Source organism: Poecilia reticulata, linkage group LG7 (assembly GCF_000633615.1).
Source record: "Poecilia reticulata strain Guanapo linkage group LG7, Guppy_female_1.0+MT, whole genome shotgun sequence".
NCBI classification, from domain to species: domain Eukaryota; kingdom Metazoa; phylum Chordata; class Actinopteri; order Cyprinodontiformes; family Poeciliidae; genus Poecilia; species Poecilia reticulata.
In genome coordinates this window covers 11,371,017-11,391,733 of record NC_024337.1, presented here as the reverse complement: position 1 = coordinate 11,391,733, position 20,717 = coordinate 11,371,017, and the positions used below count along the sequence as shown (strand labels likewise).

At 39.4% G+C, this 20,717-nt stretch overlaps 2 protein-coding genes across 4 annotated transcripts in view; one reads left to right on the top strand and one right to left on the bottom strand.

The window, feature by feature from the left end:
* tardbpa (TAR DNA binding protein a) overlaps positions 1-5,768 on the top strand; it is a 7,319-nt gene extending 1,551 nt beyond the window's left edge. The window contains exons 2-7 of one of the 3 annotated variants that reach the window (XR_534049.2): positions 1,152-1,315; positions 1,440-1,580; positions 1,773-1,943; positions 2,485-2,569; positions 3,371-3,517; positions 4,286-5,768. Coding sequence is in view for 2 of the 3 variants with exons in the window: in XM_008413412.2 (XP_008411634.1) it covers positions 1,152-1,315; positions 1,440-1,580; positions 1,773-1,943; positions 2,485-2,958 (950 nt within the window). In the remaining variant the exon portion in view is untranslated. Of the gene's footprint in view, positions 1-1,151; positions 1,316-1,439; positions 1,581-1,772; positions 1,944-2,484; positions 4,234-4,285 lie in introns of those variants that run through there. The other 2 variants (XM_008413413.2, XM_008413412.2) reach the window with 2 other exon arrangements.
* Positions 5,769-10,187: 4,419 nt separating this feature from the next.
* On the bottom strand, positions 10,188-16,100 carry pgd (phosphogluconate dehydrogenase). The gene is made up of 13 exons (XM_008413411.2): positions 15,974-16,100; positions 15,483-15,558; positions 15,196-15,375; positions 14,612-14,677; positions 14,405-14,523; positions 14,215-14,284; positions 13,989-14,123; positions 13,722-13,911; positions 12,666-12,796; positions 11,578-11,711; positions 11,157-11,256; positions 10,673-10,795; positions 10,188-10,350 (listed from the first exon to the last, which is right to left on the bottom strand). The coding sequence occupies exons 1-13, from the start codon at positions 15,979-15,981 to the stop codon at positions 10,231-10,233; spliced, it is 1,452 nt and encodes a 483-aa protein (XP_008411633.1). The 5' UTR covers positions 15,982-16,100; the 3' UTR covers positions 10,188-10,230.
* Between the last annotated feature and the right edge of the window lie 4,617 nt (positions 16,101-20,717).

The following is a 20,717-nucleotide window of genomic DNA, read 5'->3' as shown; positions in this document are numbered from 1 at the left end:
CTCAGGAGCTTATACCTTAGCTCCTAAGGTATTAGCTCCTAATACCTTAGGAGCTAAGGTTGAACATGTTGGAGCTAATACCTTAGCTAAGGCTAGCTTCTTAGCTAAGGTATTAGCACCTAAGAGCTAAGGTATTTGCTCTTAGGTAATACCTTACCTAAGGTGGTAAGGTAGCTTAAGAGCTAAGGTATTAGCTCTTAAGCTAATACCTTAGCTATCCTAAGGTATTAAAAGCCATTCAGTAATGATTTGTTTTTAGATAAGGGGCAGTTTGGTCCAGAACTTAAGAGCTACAAGTGCCTGTCCATTCAGTGCATCATTGGTAAACAAAAACATGTTTAAAATCACTTAGTTGTAAGATGAAGAAGAGCCAATAAAAAGAACCAATTAAATTGGGGTGCAATTAAACTGTGGATGCAGTGTTTTAAGACTTCCAAATACAACAGAGTTCTAACTTTAAAAATGGATCCCCATGCGACTGACCAAATCCGTTTGTCAAAGTTAAGATTTTAATTATACATCACCCTTAAAGGTTTGAGGTGTGACTTTTGAAAAGGCTCCAATACACCCAGATTTGTATGACAAATGTCAGAGCCAGCATTCAAATGAAACAAGATGTTATATGTTCTGAAGATGAATCCTAAAGAAATAATGTATTTGTAAAAATAAAACTCCAGAAGTGAGAGGAGCTAAAAAAAAAAAAGAAAAACAATATCAAGTCCTGTCAAACAGGTAAGACCTGAACCATTCTGACCTCCGTATTGTGGCATTAAAGGACAAATGAAACTGTTGGGTGAAAAGCTAAAGTCAAACAGGATTTCCTGAATCTGCAAAAAAATAAAAATTTCTTGAGTTCAAATGCTTTCTAAGAAAGTCGGGAGGTGGCTTGTAACACTTTTTTTTTTTTTTTTTTACAAATTTGTTACAAATCTGTCAATAAATCATGGCATTTAACCTGAAGCTGCATCATTAATAAACATAGCTAAATATTAAATATACATAATGGCACAGAATAAACGGTGTTGGTTTATAGTTGATTCTGTAGATGTTTACTTTTTGCTCTCCGTGTGTCTAACTAGATTTTTGTGGTTGTTTTTTTGTTTTGTTTTGTTTGTTTTTTCTTACACCAGAATCTTATTTGTTCTTTGCAGATAACAAAAGGAAGATGGAGGAAATCGACGCGGCGTCGGCTGTTAAAATCAAAAGAGGTTTTCAGAAAACGTCAGACCTCATAGTCCTCGGGTTGCCTTGGAAAACAACAGAACAAGACCTGAAGGATTACTTTAGCACCTTTGGGGAGGTCATTATGGTACAGGTACTGATGTCTCATTTAACTTTAAATGCTCCTGTTTTTTCCCCTCATATTAAGTTCTAACTAGACTGAATAGCAACTTTAAAGTGGAAATTAATCTGGCATTCTCACTCTTTGCTGTTTCCAGGTGAAGAGAGATGCAAAAACTGGCAACTCAAAAGGTTTTGGGTTCGTCCGCTTTGCAGACTATGAGACGCAAACTAAAGTCATTGCTCAGAGACACATGATTGACGGACGATGGTGTGACTGCAAACTTCCCAACTCAAAGGTAAGCTGGACACCATAGCAGAATACTCTGGAAAATTAGAATTTGATGTTTTCTTTCACTGTTGAGATTTAGTCACATTCCTTTGTTAAAGCTGTTTAGAAGTTTTGAAAATCACTTTTTAAGTCATCACAACAGATTGAAGGCAATCAATCACTCCATCTATAACCTGGCTGGGCTTCTTTCTCTTCTCAGGCATCTCCCGACGAACCGATGCGGAGCCGTAAAATCTTTGTCGGCCGCTGCACAGAGGACATGACGACGGACGATCTGAGGCAGTACTTCATGCAGTACGGTGAAGTCACTGATGTCTTCATTCCCAAACCTTTCCGGGCCTTTGCATTTGTCACGTTTGCTGATGATCAGGTCAGAGCTGCTATTCTTCACTTACACTGAATATTAACTCAAATTTTAAGATAGCTGATGTTACAGTAAGAATCGATAGCATTCATACCTCTCAAACATTTTTTATGTTATTTATTTTACAAGCACAAATGTGTGTGTGTGTATTAAGCTCAAATTATTTTACAGAGATGAATAGGTTAAAACTTCAGTCTTAAGCTGGTAAAGACATACCTGAAAAGACTTGCCGCTGTATCTGCAGCAAAAAACAGAAGACAAATTCTGACTACATATAATTTTTTTGTAAAAACAAATGAAGTACATACATTTTCTTTCCCCTTTAAAAGTAAGAGCTGCTTTATAGTTGATTTATCACCACAAATGTCCCTAAAATTACACTGAAGTCTGCAGTTGTCATGCGGAAACGTTTGAGAGGGGTGAATACTTTTGCAAAGCATTGAATTAATGAAGAAAGCACAAACTGTTTGGAATAGTATTGCTCATCCATAGACTGAAGTAATCAACAACCTGCGGTGTTAAATGTTCTCCTTTTGTTCTTCCCTAGGTCGCCCAGGCTCTGTGCGGAGAGGACCTGATCATCAAGGGCGTCAGCGTGCACATCTCCAACGCTGAGCCCAAACACAATAACAGTAGGCAAATGATGGATCGGGGTCGGTTTGGGGCTGGCGGGTTCAGTCAGGGCTACGGCAGTAATCGCGGGGGGCTAGGCAGCGGTAGTGGAGGGGTTAACTTTGGGGCTCTGGGCCTTAACCCAGCCATGGTGGCAGCAGCTCAGGCGGCACTGCAGAGCAGCTGGGGGATGATGGGCATGCTGGCTAACCAGCAGGGCTTGACCACAGCAGCAGGCACAGCCTCAACCACCAGAGATCAGACGTATAGCTCTGCCAGCACCAGCTACAGCAGCCCCAGCTCAGCCAGCCTGGGCTGGGCCGGAGGCACTAACACGGCCTCCAGCAGCGGCTTCAGCTCCGGCTTTGGCACGTCAATGGAGTCTAAGTCTTCTAGCTGGGGAATGTAGAGCTAGGTGAGAGTTGACGTTTTCTCTTGCTGTTAGGCAAATCTGGTAAGTATACCTACAGGAAGGAATGGCTTATATCTTATTTAAGAAAGAAACACTGCCTTTTATTTTAGTAAAAGCGAACATTTCTACTTGTGTGACTGACTTTGTAGTCATGCATTGAATGGGTAAAACATTTAGTTTGTGGAATCCTCCTGCGTAGTTTCGTTTGTGAGAATATGTTACGAAGAGACGGCCGTGCATGAACCATAACTATTTATAAACGTGCACGAGTATGTTGAGGTCTCCCCGCAGTCTGTCGAAAGCTGGCTGTGAGATAATTATATATATTTCTGCATCATATTGTATTTCTTTGGTTTGTTTTATTTTTTCTTTTCCTTTGGAAACGCCTTCATGAACGTTTCTTCCGCAGTTCACCAACTCTTTCACAATTTCCCGGGAGGAGTCGCGTCATTGGCTGCAATGTTCGGCAGATCTCAGTATCCCTTCCCCTCCTCCCACGTGTAAATGCTTTATCATCCGAGAACACAGCTTCACTCTGCGTATACAGTGTTAGACGGTGGGTGTTGCCTTTCTTTTCTCTCCCCTCCCCCTCTTTTTTTTTTTTTTTTTCCTATTTTCGGGATATAGAAATCTTGTCTGCCCCTGTCACTTTTTGATCTCAATGAGTGGATTTGGTGTTGGACCGAATGAGAGTGAGCAAAAGGAAGGAAAGCAAGAACTGTTTGTGCTTTATTTATATTTTTTTTGAAAGACAAATGCCTGGGAGAGGTGAGAAGAACCTGTGGCTTTGTGCGAGTGTGAGAGGAAGAAGCAAAGTACGTGTGTGTTCTCAGTGACCATCACAAGGACATTTCTTGCATCTCAAGATCCCTGAGTTTTCTGCTTACTCGTATCGTTTTTCTATCCATCCCTGATTCTTTATATATATAAAAAAAAAAATCACACTGAATTGTCAAGTGCTATGAATATCTGTATCTTTTAGTAGATCTCTTCTTGCTGTCCAATGCGATGTGAATGCTCGTCTTATTTTCTCCTTGTTACCACCCTCTTTGTGTGAAAATGTGACTTTGTTTGTGAAGTCTGTGTGACGGGAGGGGGGGAAACACTGAAAGAGTGCTGAAGTTTGGAAGATGTTCCTGGTGAATGTTTGAATAGTTCCCATTGAAAGTTTGTGTTTGAAGTGGTTTCGAATGCATTTTTCTATGTTTTGTGAATCAAAGGGAAGTGTGAAATAAAACTTAATTTAACTAGGGAAAATACCCTCTTGACAAAGACTTGTTTTTGACTTTAATTGAACTGCCAACACTTTAATTCACATGTCTAGGGTCGTCGGATTTGGAAAAAGCCCGATTTTCTTCTGAGCCCCAGTTTGGAGTCGGCGACGCTTGACGACGAAGCCGAAATCGCCTTAATTCTGGGAAGGATCTACGTCGCCTCATTAGCAAGAAACATTCGACCCACTCAACTAGAGTGATATCAAAATTATATTCGCATATTTGTTTGTTTTGACACATTGGGACCAAAGTCATTATGCTTGTTAGAAAAAAAATTCATTTTGTCCTCCAAAAACTGTTCAATTCTACCTCACTTGAACATGTTCATAAATACTTCACAAGTTACTATTATATGCGAGTATAAAACCTTATATTATTTAATGTGATCAAAAGTTGTATTTGCATAGCAGGATATGTTGATAGCTGTTTACTTTCATGATGAAGTGTATTGGCATTTTTCAGTATAAAGATCTGAGCGCAAAATCACACTTTGTGTATTGATGCTAGTGTTGCAATATAAAATAAAAAGTAGTTTTTTTTTTAAGTTGTATGTGGTCTCAGTTTTGGTAAGCATGTTACTTTTTACTTGAGATAGCTGATAGTTTTGTAGAGTTATTTATTCAGTGCTGTGATTTTCATTTAAGACCTCAGATTTACAACTTTTTCTTTTTTTTTAGGAAGTGAAACTGGTGTATGGATTAATGACCTACAAAATTATATTTCAAGTGTTTGGTTTTTGTTTGTTTTTATGATTAAAATCTATATCTCCACTTCTTCAAATATTTGAATCTGACCTAAGATCAGGTTGTAACAGATGAAGTAACAATAATTTTAATAGATGTTGTATTGTACGCCATCAAATCTTTCATATTCTGACCTTGTGTCACAAGTCGCAATGAAAAGGAGTCGTGTCCCGCCAACTATTGGTTAAGCTGTCATGCAGTTCTACAAAGTCCTCAATTGCTTTGGTGCATTTCTCTGCTTGGAATCTATTTTATTTTTATCACTAATTCAACTTCCACAGCATTTAGTCACCATATGTCTCATTATTTCCCAACAAATTTTTAATGCGTTCAGACATGAATCAACTGCTTCCATAAAATTATCTGCATTTTTATAACATCATTTGCTTATGTAGGTCCAAATGAACCATACTTATGAATCCTGGATAGTCATTCCCTAGAAGTCATTTTATTGCTGGAATCATTACATACCAAACTGTTCAGCTAGCTTTCAAAATCTGTCAAAATTATGCATTATGTTTTATTTCTTTAAAAAGTCTGCCAAGTTGAGCCATTTCTCTCAGTGAACCTCAACTTTGATTAATATTGTTTACAGTTGTGTATAGCTTTTCTCTGTTGTAAAGTTTGTACTTGGCTTATGCATAATGCTGTGAAAAAACAACTGCATAGAGCACAATGCAGTAAAAATGTGAAACATTTGTATGCAGGTCAAGGCATTTTACTTTGGTTTTCAAGCACGCACAGCATACAAAGTATAAACATTAGAGGAAATAAAGATAACTGAGCAATATGTACAAGTATTTGCAGACATTTTTTTAATCAAAGAAAAAATATTGTGACCATGCAAAAGTGCTTATTTTGTTTCACAGTAGGGCAAACGACCTTGACAGAGCAGTGGAGTATAAGTGTCCTCCTGACTAAGTACTGTGTAACTAAACTATATTTTAAATGGCTGTGCAAATAGTGTAGCACTCTAGCATTTTCAGGTAGTGTCAGCAAGGTCTGACATTTTTGCATGAAAACATGACAAAGCCATTTGACTATCTTCTCCACAAAACATGCCAGGGCTTTTCTTTTAGATGACACTGAGTTTCATTGACTTGCATATTTGCTTTTGAGGAATGAACTATCCATTTTGAGCAAGAGACTTACAGACTACGAGTTTTTAATCGCATTATACATCACGTATATGCCTTTCTATTTATCATTTTTTGTTATTTGGCTTAATTTAGGAACACTGAAGACCGCACACATTGAACAGCGACCCCCAGTTTGCATGTAGCAGATCGTGATATGGGGAAAGTGCGTCTGTCGTTAGCATATTCTACCACGTGGGATAGTAGCATCTGAGCTGTGGAACATTAACACGCAATGCCTTATGGGTAACCAGAGAATACAAATATATATATAAACTCTTATTTATATCAGTTTTCCCCATTTTAATATAGCATTTATATTTAAGTTATGAGTTCTGCTTCTGTTTTATGTGTAGCTAACTTTTTGGAAGTTGAGAAGTAAATTTCTCAACTTTATGCAAATTAACATAATTTGTAAATAAACATAATTTGCTACAGGATACTTTATACTTGTAACTATTGTAACTACAACCACCTAAACGGGGTTTGTATTAAGTTTTACATTAATTACCTGTAGAGATTTCAACGCGTTGTCTGCACCGTCACTGAGAAGGGTAGGGGGTTAGTACTAGAAGACGTGGAGGAGTTGTGGTGAGTTAAGACTATACTTTCAGGGATCATTTCTATAGTTTGTGACTTGAGAAATGTGTTTCTAATGTGTATGGTCTCGCTAACCACGATGAAGAGTAGGCGATACTCTATCCTGAGCGGGAAGCTTGCATAGAAAGGTGGCCGACGTCACGTGTTCCTTGCATTTGATGATCGTTCACTGTCTCCTTGGAGACGGCGAGGGATGGAGTATGATCAGAGTGGTTGTGCGCACATTGTTAAAGAATATAGATTTGTTTTATTTAAACTTGAGAAGTAACCTTAAATGTTTTTAAACTGGTATGTGGTGAATTCCATCTTTTCTTTCCCTGTGGTTAATCCTCCCTCCAGATTATCAAGGCTGTTTCTACTTGTACATTATGATATGGATCTTTTTTTTCTCTCTCTGCCTTTAGTCAAATCAGCCAAACTTCTCTTAATTTATGTCAAAATTATTTATACTTGCCACCACAAATAATGGAAGAATATGTGAATATTTATTAACTTATTGACATCAAAATCAGGACGATTACCACCAATGAGGGGAAAGCCCAGATGATTATGTCATGGCTTTGGAAACTTGTGGTAGGTTAATTGACACATTTAATTTAATTGGAGGCACATCTGGAGCGCACTGCTTAAGACATCAGCAATCATGCAGCTGCACAGGTCTGGTTCATCCTTGGGAACAATTTCCAGATGCTTGAAGGCGTCGCCGCGTTCATCTGCTCAAACAATTATATGCTGTTTTTGTATTCAGTTTGTTTAAACTTCTGGTTTTATCTTTGCATTTGGTAGAGATGAGTAATTTGAGACAGATTAAATATCCTTCCACAGTAGATTGCCGGACCTTTGACCCCATTCCTCCTGACTGGAAGGATTTATTATGCTCTGCTAGGACAGCAGCTACATGTGTGTAATATAAGGTGCTCAACTTGACTAGTTGGAGTGTAGCTACAGTCTTCCTCCAGCAGGTTGTGCTGTTGCACCTTGATTATTTCAATGGATCTTTTTTCAACGCATTAAGAAAGTTAGAAATAGACTGCTGGTAACACCGAAAAAATAGAAACAAAAAGAAAAACGTTAACTAAATGTAATAATGATGTTAGTTATCAGTTGTTTCTTAACAACAGTCATGCACACACACTCATACCAAAGGATACATTAGAGACCAAATAACATCACAGTCTTTGGCTCATAGATGGAAACATGAGTACCAATGAAATGCATCTAAATGACTTTAGAAATGATTAAATTGTGACAGCTGATTAGAAAATACAAAATGGAAAATATTTTTGGCCTAATGACAGTCTGTGTGTTTTGGTGCCTGATTCACACAGCTGGTGTTGACGTCAGCAGCATGAACGTCCACTTCCAAGCTCTTTGTACTCACACACGCGCAAAGGCTGCCTGATCTACAGCTGTAGGTTTGTGGAAATATTAATTGCATATAAAAGACTTGTTACTCTGTGTTTTCATAGAGGTCTAGTCAAAGTTATACTCCAGTTTTTCATAACGTTTAAGGTACCTAGTCTGTTGTCTGATTCTTAAATAGTTATTCCCACAGCTCGACAGTTTCTGTCTGCCTTACAAAACACAAATGGAGCACACCTGCTCACAATGCATTTAAAATAACAGACTGGCTTGTTTTTTAGTTGAATTGTACAGGATAATGTCACTTTACTTGTGAGAAAGGGTTTTACATCACAAACCCCCGACATTTTAGTTGGAGATTGTACTTTTTAGAGCTCTATTATGCAAGAAATTGACCTCACCCTAAAAAAAATAATACAAATTTCACACTGCTGAATTAGTTCAGACTGGTTCCACATCCATTGTGTGGACAAAGGGAAATTGATGCAATCACCTGCTCCATTATTCATCACCTCTCTTTAGTGCCTGTCCTCTTCAATGCAGATGAGTCACAGTTTCACCTCCATAAGGCTTCACTGAGCTCTGATGCAACAGCTGCTAATCATCAGGGGTCTGCAAGAAGACGAGCCGAAAAGTTTATCCAGTGACCCTCACCTGGTTACCGAGTCTTGCTGTATTTACTGTAAGATATAAGCTTCAACACGGAATAAAGGTCTGAAGTGTCTCATGGCGAGGGAAGGGGAACGTTATGCCAACATCAACGTAAGAGTCTCCCAAGGTAAGACGAGGAGTAATGAAGCTTTGTTTGCTGATTACCAGTGAGTGTGGCAACAGCTGTGTTGGCAGATGCAGCATCCTTCCCTGTGGTGGGTGTAGTAGCTGCTGCTTTGCTCCATCTATTATTGAAGCTGGTGACGTAACGCAGTATTCCCAGAGAAGCTGTTGCATTAGAACAAAAGGAGGATTTTTTTTTTTAAACCCAATCTGACCATCAGCTTGACGATGTTCAAAGAGTCAAGGGACGGTTGACTGATTTAGTTTTATATGTTTGTGTTTTTTCTCACATTGTTGATTTAATTTTGGAGTTTTAATTTGAACTTTTCTTCTTGATTGATGATTACACGGCAAACATCTTGAAATTAATTTAAACGGGAACTGGGTGCTTATGTTTGACGTTCGGTTTAAATTTGTTTTGGATCATTTTTCTGTTGGAACGTCCAATCCACTCAAAGTTTTAGTAATCTGACCCAAACTGTCACACTCAGGTTCGAAAATACTTTGATAATATTTACCCTAAATACCATAAATCATATCGTTTAAGTGTGTTTAAGGAGTGGTTGTTGATGGAATGAAGGGTCTCTGGTAGCAGTCAGTCTTGCAACAAATACAATTTAAGTAGTTTAAATTCCAATGAAATCTAAAAAAAACAATGTGATTAGTTTCCTCAGAGGCTTTTTTTACTCTGCAGCCTAAAGAAGCCCCAGGTCCCCCTGCTGGACAACAACTTAAATTACACTTTACCCCAAATTTATGCTTATATATTTTGCTTCAAACTTGAAGAAGAGAATTTGCATATCATGACTCTTGATGTGTCAATGTCGTTAAAGCTTACATTCAAATGCCTCCATTTGTTTCCAGTTGTCTGTTTGTCTCTGTGCGGCTACCGGAGTCTGTAATGAGTTTCCTAATTTAGAGTTACACACAAACAAACCTCAGTCTTTGTTCACAGCTCACACGGCATAAGGACCATCAAAGCTAATTATAAAGGGATTGAGATCTTTATTTAGCCTTTTACAGATCAGTGCAACCCTTCACCTTAATCCAGTGTCGACGCTGGGTCAAACACGACTGATGGACGTTAGCCTGGTGTCCAGATGAGGCCAACGGGTTGTTGTGTGTGTGTGTGTGACTGCAGCTACAGCAGAACAGATCAGAAGTAGGAAGGCAACGCACGCGCTATGGTCCCATGGCTTGATAAATAAAACTGCAAGAGGTCTCTGAAGAGTAAAAGTCAGGATGAAGCTTGAGGTTGGTCATGGAGCTGGAATGTGGGACACGGGCTCTTCTTTTCCGAGCAACGTCCTCTTTTACTCATCTTATTTGTTGTTGGGGTTTGTTTGTTTTTCTTTTTTTTGCACCAGGTGACGGTGGTTGTTAAGCGTTGTAGGAGGAAGAGGAGACGTTTCCGCCGTGGCCCGTCCAGTTGGTGTGGATGTACTGCCCGGGGTTTGAAAGCAGCTCGTATGTGTGAGCGCCAAAGTAGTCCCTCTGGGCCTGAAAACGACAACAAAGCCACGTGTGTTTAATTGTAGTTTTATGTGATAGATCAACACATTGGTACATTATCTTGAACTGGAAGGGAAGTTATAGTTTTTAAATATTTTAATCAAATACAAAAAAAAAAATGTTTATTTGAATTCAGCTTTCCTGACTTGATTAAGCAAAAACACACATCTGCAGGTCTTTTAGGGTACGTCTCCACCAGCTTTATGCAGCTACATTCTTTGCCACAGATCAGCTAAATTTAGATCCAGACTTTGACTGGACCCTCTGCTCTCAGTGGGAGCCGATTCCCAGCAGCCGTCGCCATATTTACCTGCAGCAGGTTGGCAGGCAGCATGTCGTGTCTGTATCCGTCGTAGAAGGACAGAGCCGTGGTGAAGCAGGGCATCGGGATGCCGTGCTGGACGCCGGCGCAGACCGTTCTGCGCCATGACTCCTACAGACAGAAGGTAAACAAAAAACAACCAGAAAATGACATCTTCATCCAAGCTGCTTACATGCAGCACATCTGATCAGGAAGAACAGATTTTATATTTGCAGCGAGTCCTAAACATGTGAATCTGTCTAAATTAAAACGGGTTCGGTCAATTTTAAATCAGCTGCCAGGCTTCGTTTTCCAACAACTTGGACTGAATTTACTTGACCCAAAATGTCGAGAGATTTTAGCAGACAGCTGAACGTTACAGCAACAGGTCACTGCTTTGCATCACAGCTTTTCTTTGTACAAAGAAGGAAATAGACTTTGTCAATGTGGGTGTTGTAAGCTTGGGTTTGCTCGACTTCCCACTTCCTCATACCTGGCAGTCTTGCACAGCATTGCTGAAAAAATTGTCCAGCAACAAGTTCTGCAGGTCAGCGTCTCGGTCAAACGCCTCTTTGATTTTGCCGAGGAAAACACTGGAGAGAGAGAGACAGAGAAAGACAGAGAGATGTCGCATGTGATTTAGATTGATGCAACACTTTCCATCAGAAAACCAGCGCTGCAACCACTGTGTCATCATTCTTCACTCCATCTGACTGTAAAGCAAAGGCTGCACTTTCTTCCTCTAAAATTCACACATTACGACACCACAATAGCAAAAAAAGATCCGATTTAACTTCCTCAACACCGCAGCAGTAAAGCTTTTTTTCTCAGGCAGCAGAAAGACGCTCTACTGAAGCCCCGTGTCTTTTATTAAAACATGCACAAAATGAGGATGAAACGAGGTCGAGCAGCACCTTCGGATGATGCAGCCTCCTCGCCACATCAGGGCGATGGAGCCGTAGTTGAGCGTCCAGCCGAACTCTTTGGCCGCCTGCCGCAGCAGCATGAAGCCCTGCGCGTAGGAAATGATCTTGGAGGCGTAGAGAGCCTGCAGAAACAAAAGCAATCGCTTTTAACAGGGCAGAATATTCTGAAGCACAGTCTGCTGCGATATGCAGGAGCTCACACTTCCACCAGCTCAGGTTTAAGACAGGAAATCTGCCATGCTCAACAGGAGTTGAGTTCCCCAAAACGTCAATATTGGAACACTTTAATAAACCTGCTTGTCCTTCATAATAATTTGGGAAGCGGCAACGTTGATATCGCTATTAAATTGTGCCTCACTTTTCTAAATGTAGCCATTTTTATGCAATTATTGAGTTAATTTGGTTTGAACTTTCTGAACTTTCATAGAGATTCAACGACTGCAGCAGAGCGAAACTCAACTTCTCCGTTTTAGGTCAAATAAAATCCTCCAGTCAGCAGCAACAGTAAACTCCAAGTTATGATGTTTACAAAACTTCATTAGTGTTAATATAGTTTTGTTACGTTTCCGTTTAATCTGTTGCTATTTTACCGTAGTTTACCAGGTTTCTGGAGCAGCATTTGTGTTAATCAGGTTCTGATTTCATGCAGATACATCTGCAGCCAAAACTGCTGATGATTTTGTGAAACTTTATTTTCTCACTTAAGCTGTAGCACAATAAAATCTAACATACATCACAATTTTAGCTCCTTAATGGCCATCGGGGAAAGCAGATTTTGCAGGTAGCTAACAATGTACTGAGACAAACAAATTTTTAAATTGATTAAGTTTTTAAATATTTGAGAAATGCTACAATTTTGACTGAATATTACTGTTGTTGATTTAACCCCTTAACTGCCAGCCTGAAAACGCTTCCATGTTATCCAAATCGTCTGCAAGGACACCAGAGTCCTCATGAGTCACAGTTAAACAAATATTGACAAATAAATAAATAAATAAATAAATAAATGAAAAAATAATAATGTATTTCAGAAGCACAATCTCCTGCCTGGCACATTCTGTGCTGTTCAACTATACCTTCCTAATGTCCTCCAGGAAAGCGGCCTTGTTGCCGTCGAATTTGACCCCCTGGGGGCCGGAGAGGCTGCGGCTGGCCTGGACCCGCTCTTCCTTCAGAGAGGAGAGGCATCTGGCAAAGACGGCCTCCCCTGAGACACAGGAAAGAAGGGAGGAGGAGAGAAAAGGCTGGTGAATATGGATTCAGGGACAGAAGACGATTAGATTTCCTGAAATCTCTCAGAGCGAACGTAGCGGAGCCAACGTAAAGCAGCACAATCTTATCAACAGAGCACTGTTAAGATTACAATCAGCATGACTCAGCATTATTTAAGTGGGCATGTCACAGAACGCAGAAATCTTAAGGTTTGCCACATAAATAGTAAAATCCTTTTCTACTGTAAAGACTCTGTGTAGTCAGCATGACTTTGCGAAAAACAAACTGCCCAGTTAGATGATGCAAGAGAAAAACTGATGAGGCCTCTGAAATCATCCCCCCATGCCCAGGCATACTGCTGCTCCACACAAGCTGGGATACTTCTCACACAATGAAGCTCTGTTTAGTGTGCGGCGGCCGACAGCAGCAGAGCGAACGGCATTAAAAAAAAAGCTAATCCTAACAAAGCCTGGATGGGTTTGGTAACGAGCCGGTTCATGCTACAAAAGATCAACTTTTCGTCTCTGAACTGCTTTACTTACAGTTGTGTGTCCTAGAGTGAGTTCTTTCTCGCTCTTTTTTTTTTTTACATTAGCCTTACTTCATGTCCTTCTGTGATAATCACAACAATACACAAGTAAACAACAAAACCAAATCCTTCTTATGTCACTAGAGAGCAGCAAGCAGCCAGAAAAGCCTCCAATCTTCTTAACCTGCAGCCTCATATCGATCACAGCCAACAAACGGTCAGACTTGAAATAAGTCTGACCTTTACTCTTCAATAACTGTCTGACGCTGTAATCCTACCAGGTGTGTCGTAATCCTTTTCGTTACAAGGAGTGGAGTTTACTGAAAGAAACCAGAACTGCAGGAAGACAAAGGGGAAACAAGAAACTTCCTGGTTTCTGATTTCCTCCTACCGATTAAAGTGACGGGTGTGCCGTACTCCAGGGCTGAAATGGCCGTCCATTTCCCCGTGCCCTTCTGTCCGGCGCTGTCGCGGATCTTGGGCAACAGGTGCGTCCCGTCGGCGTCCTTGTATTTAAGGATGTTGGCCGTGATCTCGATCAGGAAGGAGTCCAGCTCCGTCTTGTTCCAGCTGTCGAACGCCTGACCGTTTTAAAACAGAAGGGAGTTAACACGATGGGAGAAAAGACGTCGACGGACGCTCTCTTCCCGAACCCCACCTTCGCCATCTCGTCGTGATCCATCCCCAGGACGTCCTTCATCAGGTGGTAGGCCTCGCAGATCAGCTGCATGTCTCCGTACTCGATGCCGTTGTGGACCATTTTCACAAAGTGACCCGCGCCCTCGTCTCCGACCTGCCCGACAAACGCACAACGCCGTCAGCCGACGGCGCGCAGCCGGAGCGGCTGGATCCTAAATGCTTAAAGAAGGAACGGCTGCACCCACCCAGTCACAGCAGGGCTCTCCTGTCCCAACCTTAGCAGCAATGCTCTGGAAGATGTCTTTGATATGCGGCCTTTAAAAATGAATAACATCAAAATGTTTATATTTAACCAGTTAATTGCAAACATGAACTTTTAACCACAAAAGAAAAAAAAAAGGGAAACTTTCAGTCATTTTTTTTTTTAGGACCCACCAGGCCTCCTTATGTCCCCCAGGCATGAGCGAGGGGCCATAGCGAGCTCCCTCCTCTCCACCGCTGACTCCGCTCCCAACGAACAGCAAGCCCTTCTCTTTCAGGCTCTTACACCGCCGCTGTGTGACCAAAACACAAGAGCAACTTTGAAAATGTATGCTGGGAAACAAAAAAAAAAAAACTTTCTGCCAAACTTCTGTGACTCACAGTCGTGTCTCTGTACTCGGAGTTGCCTCCGTCGATAATGATGTCTCCGGCTTGTAACAGAGGAACCTGTTAAAAAAAAAAAAAAGGATATGAAGTGGATTTAAGGTCATCAGAATGAAGGCATACTGAGCTTTTAAAAATGAAATTATTTCATAACTGCTAACAGCTTACGTGATGATGCTCCAAAGTTTAAAATAGAGATGCACCAATCATGATACTGAATTTCTGTTCTTTTTGAAGTCTGATCTGATGATTTCAGATTTCTTTTCTACAGATTTTCGGTTTTAAATCCAACAGAATATGAAATTATACATCAAAGCAACTGTCTTAAATCTTAACTTGATTTTTTTTTTAAATTAAACTCAAAAAATAATAATATAATAATTACTCCTTCTCTAATTAAATTAAAAATTGTTCAAGTAGGTTGTTTCGTTTCAAATCTCTGTGTAAATATGCAGAAATTATGGGTATATTTATTCAAGGTTACCATAAAATTGGATTCTTAAGAATACAATACTTCTTAGTTTAGTATGATGGTTTTTTTTTGTTTTTTTTTTCTGATGTTTTGGTGGAAAAACACCAACCAGTTTATCAATGAAGTCATCCACTGCCTGTCCAGCCTTAACCAGCAGGATGATCCTCCTGGGCTTCTTCAGCTTGGACACCATGTCCTCCAGGGACTCGGCTCCAACCACCTTCGAGCCCTTTGCCTCGTTCTGCAGGAAGTCGTGCACCTTGGAGACGGTTCTGTTGTAAGCGCAGACCTGCAGAGCAGAGATGTTGCTCTTACTGAGGAGAAAAAAAACTCACAGCAGCAGCAGAACATGATGTGCCAGGGAGAAATGTAAAGAAAGGAAAATCAGGGACTTGCCACAAAGCCATGGTCGTTCATGTTCATGATGAGGTTTTGGCCCATGACGGCCAACCCAATGAGTGCAATGTCTGCTCTGAAATCAAGAGGAGTCTTATAATACATAATGTCAGGACCTGATGGCAGATTGGCATCAGACTGGAACAGTAAAAAATGTTTACATCACTTTGGTATGGGTTTCCTGGCTCTTTTACTAAAATAAAGGGCCTAAAGAGCAGAGTCCAAGATGACTTCAATTCCCAGAGTACAATGTTATTACTGAGTCACTAATCCGTGTAGTTTTACATGTTAAATGTCATGTCAAATATTTATTTGTACTTATGGCAAGAGTTTTTTAGATACTCGGCAAGAAAACTACTAAAACTTTGCAACAGAGAAAATTACCCCTTTTAAAACAGGCTAAGGAATTGCTCAATCTAAAGCATAAACGTCGACAGCAACCAATCGTTGTGCCACTGCCAAAATAAGTGCAGCGTATTTAGAAAACTTACTGAGCCATGATTTTCCTCGGGTAAAGTAGGTGGAAGGTAAGACGAGGTAAAATGAGAGTCGAGCTGCTTCTCCTCGGGTTCTCCTCTCTCGGTGCTTGCTTCCTCCTTCCTCTGTTCCAAACGTGATCCAACAGATTACGTACACCCACATACAGTATTCACCAATCAGAGGCCGCCTAGATGACGCAACGCACATTGGCCGAGAATTCTAATTGGTCCACAAAGCTGACCAGAGGTATCCCGCCTCCTATTGGCTGGTTCGGTGCTCAATCGCGTTACACATGGCACTGGTTACACCCACATTGAAGCTTTACGGCTTGGCTAAAGTGCGCCTGTTTAAAAATACTAATAAAGAATCAAAGTTTTGCACATAAATAAAAAATGAAAGGCGGCCTCTCAGCTCACGTTTTAATTTCATGTGATTAAACAATTCCATTAATTTCTAAACTCTTGACTGAAACTAATTTAACTCTTATTTTTATACATAAATTTAAAAAAATCCCACATACATTAAGTGGGAATTCAGTAAACCATGCCATAAACCCCAAACTATTTAAACTTTGTAAAAAATAACTAAATAAATAAAATAAAAAGTTATTTAAACTGTTCATGCAAGTAAACATAAAAGATAATTGTGGTGTAAAATATTCTTATAAGGTGTTACATTAAGATTAATAACCTGACAATGTTATGTCCTTATAGTAAGTTGTCATGAACTCACATCAAATGACCCTCCCAAAGCTACAAATGTAAAAATAATTAGCTGTTTTTGTATTTTATTGTGAAACAGAACAATGAGTCTCAAAAGATTTTCGATGAGATATGGAAAAATATTTAAGTAAAAATGAACAGACATTTGATAGGGGACAGGCTGGTGCTCCGTCAACTGATGGCGAAGGTCATGTAGTGAGTTAATCTGGACCTGTAGTTCACCCAGCAAAAACATAAAATCTTGCTAACCATAGAAATTAATTTGTTTTACCGCATCTGAAAGTGCACAGAAATCAATAATACTTTTGTTACATTAGACTTAAAAAAAGAAAAACAACCATAAAAATCCACTGTGTTCTGGATTAAGCCAGACTGTCAGAACAACAGGATAAGTAAGGTTGAAGACTTCAGATGTAAAGAATCTCAAACAGAGCTATATTTGTCCCGTACTTAAGTGGACTTATTTTATTTCCTCCCTGGAAAAGATGAATAAAAAGTCTTATTCTATTGCAGTAGCATAATCTAGTTGCACCCAATATGACCAATCCAACCTTCAGCTGGGTTGTTTTTATTAGGTGCTATTTAAAGTGATAGGATAGGAAAAATCTCTTTCAGAAAATTATTGTACCAGTAGTGATTTCACAATGGGCAAAATTAACATGCTTTCAAGTATTTGAGGGATGTAAAATATATATTTCTATATGCAATATCTTAGTGAAACAAAGTTCTGCAGTCTGAGATAGAAAAAGAATCTGTAAATCATTATTGATCCGAAACATTGATCTGAATGTTAGCCTTACTGAAATAAATAAATTCAGATTCCTATTTTGGGAGGGTTAAGTGTTTTCCATTTTGGATTTTTTGAGCGACTGTTATCAGAATATGGGTCACTTTTTAGTCAAGTTTAACGAAAAGGAGCAACCATAACTATTTCTGAGTAAGCGCTGCAGATTTATCTGGTTTACCATTTTTTTCCATATTACTTTCTTTCAGTCATAAATTCTAGTAAATTATCGTCTCAAAAAAATGCAAAGCTGAGAATGAAGACGTTTTCTTTATTTTGATGACGGCATTTGACAAAATAGTGTTTGTTGCTTGTTTCATAATTGCTTCTTGTGTTACGTTTGTTATCATGTAAAGCAATTTGAACTTTATTGTTGCTGAGCTGTGCTGTTCAAATAAACTTCATTTGACAAAGAAAAAAACAAAAACAAAGCAGACATCACACATTCTGCTAATGCAGTTTGCAATTTTCTTTTTTTATTGTTGCCTCATTCACTAAACAGTTCAGTGGTGCAAGATTACCGTACACAGAGTTAGGATATCTGCATGACACATCTATGCTATACAGCGGATGGATTATAATTATTACAAATACAGTAAACATATTTACAGTTTAGTTCAAGCTCCGTACAACATAGATATTTACAAAATAAGTATGAAAATGAAACCAGTCTGACAAATAATGTACAGCGGTAAAATGTTCATGTCTTGTCCTTTTATTCTTAATGCACGAATCCCAAAGATACTGTCAGAGGGGGGCTGATGGAGATATCAGGACTAGTTTTGTTTGAAAGGCATCAACGGAAAAAAAAAAAAAGTCACATTAAAGAGTTCTATCATAATTTTAGTCTATAGCTACGATGTGTTATATTCCCTGATATTAGATTAAATAAACTAATAAAAATAACCTTTTATTAAGATTTCAGACACCTGGCCACCGTGCGTCGTTAGCAAATATCTCTTCAAAAGACGAGAGCAGACACGTGAACCGCTTTCTGGTAAAGAGGAAGCACTAATGTAACTCGCCTCCATGCGGAAAAAAAAACAAAAAAAGGTGCAGTGGGTCACATCTTAGGTCCCTTTTAAAGAAATGGTGAAAAACGACAAAAACCAAACACCCCAGGTCCTACATTCAACTCTCTCTCACAGTTCAGGCTGCCAAACCTTCATTTGGTTCATTATGAGCAGAACAACTAAACCACACAGACTTCACTTGATCAGTTAGTTGAACCTTTTATTAATATGTGCAAAGAGCTGCAAACTAATATGTACATTTTTTTTTAAACGATAAACAAATAATCCATAATAATATACTTCTGAAAATTACCCGCTTGGGGTGAAAATGTTTGCTCTGATGTTATTCCATATGAAAAAGCAGCACTTTTCCCCCCTGCCATCTCCTAATGAATGCATAGACGCACGGTTTATATTCTACGATGGGTTCTTTAAGCACTCCCTGACCAGCAGGTTTCCTGACCTGTGATCAGAGATTTAATTATCGCAGGCACCTCCGTTTCTGCTCTTGTGTCAGCGGGCAAACTGCTGGTTGGTAGGCCAGAGTTTAACTACGCCCTTCTGCGCAGAGACGGAGGCACCAAGCAAACATCCTCACCAACAACAAAAACAAAAAAACCCTTTCTCCACGTCGTCCCTTTCATCTTTTCATCCAGTGTAGCTCTGATATGTGCTCTCGTTCTTGTTCCTGAAGCTCGGATATAATCCTGCTGTTACCTGACCTTGCTATAGATGCGAGTTAATGTGCAAAAACAAAACGTGCAACACCAATAAATGCTGGTTTAAAAAAAATTAAATAAGTAAATGCCCTTTTTTTTACATTTCAAATAAAATAAAAAAACTTTGAGAAATAAAAATTATTTTAAAAAGAAGGGGGGGAAAAAAGAGTTAGATGGGTTGGAGAAGTTTCAATTCAGGAAGCTGAACAGAAAATGAAGAAGTGGTCATGTTTGTTGGTGCTGAAATAGACAAAACTTCATTTTAGAAGTTTTTCCCAACGAGGGGAACGTTTCATCATCATCCTCTTCCTCCTCCTCAGGCTGTGTCTGAGCAGCTTCATCACCTCGTTTAACTCTCGCAACCCAGCAACTTCTTCACTTCTAATCGCATCTTTAGTTTCATACACATACGTGACAGTGGGGTAAGAAAGTTTGGGTTTATGTTAGCTGTAGAAGCAGAAAGAACAGCCTAACAACAGCCTAACTCTGAGTATTGCAGTGTTTTAAGCAATGAGCTGTTCTCTCTCTCTCTTATTTCTCTCTCTCTCTCATTTCTCTCTCTCTCTTATTTCTCTCCCGTATCTCCCCCCTCACGTCCTTCTTACGGTGCAACACCAAACGGAAAAATAAGTACTCCTGCAGGAACTACCCGTACAAAAGTTGTACATTTTTGCTTGTTTTTATCCAGTAAGCAAGTTTTTTTGTTTGTTTTTTTAATGTTTGCACAAATGCACGGACTGACACTGGCCACTACCTGGGAGTTGGTGTATGTACAGAGGCTGAGAGGCGGGATCCAAGCATCACGGATGATTTGGTGCCGAGGTCGACAGGAATTTAACTTTTAAGCTTGTAATTTTAAGTTTGGCTTCACAATTCTCTTCTAGATAAAAATTAAAAAAAAGGAAAGCAATACTAATAGTAAGTAATAGAGCATAACTAAGAGATCGCTTTGATACATTTGCAGATTTTTAACTTTTTTTTTTTTTTTTTTGCGATTTGAGTTGTTTTCAGGGAGCAAACCTGGTGTTCTCCTGGGGACTGCTGCTGCACTTCTTATCCGAGCACGTTATCGAAAACTTATTAAACTTATTATTAAACTTATTTTGGGAGACAAATAACACTGATAAGACTTTGTTTTTTGTTTTTTTTTGTTGTTTTTTTTACAGATGATTGGCAAACTGAAAATTAGTTTTTTTTGGAGAGCCGTGCACACACAAGTAGAAACTACTACGACATGCTACAAGTCAGGAAGTTCAGGAATGACGACAAAGCGGAAAGAAACCAGACCCGTCGTAAAAATTTAAAACACAAAAAAGCCGAGGGGGGGAGGAGAAGAAGAAGAGCTCAGGGTGCCAGAGGGATGGGAGGGGAGGCAAAGTTCAACGGAGCTGAAACTTTTAGTCGCATRAAAAGTAGAGACTTAAGCCACAAGTCTACTTACAAGAGGAAACCTTTAAGACTCACAATGATTAATAAGTGTTAACACTTTGTTTGATCAAAGGCTGCTCAGAGAGAGC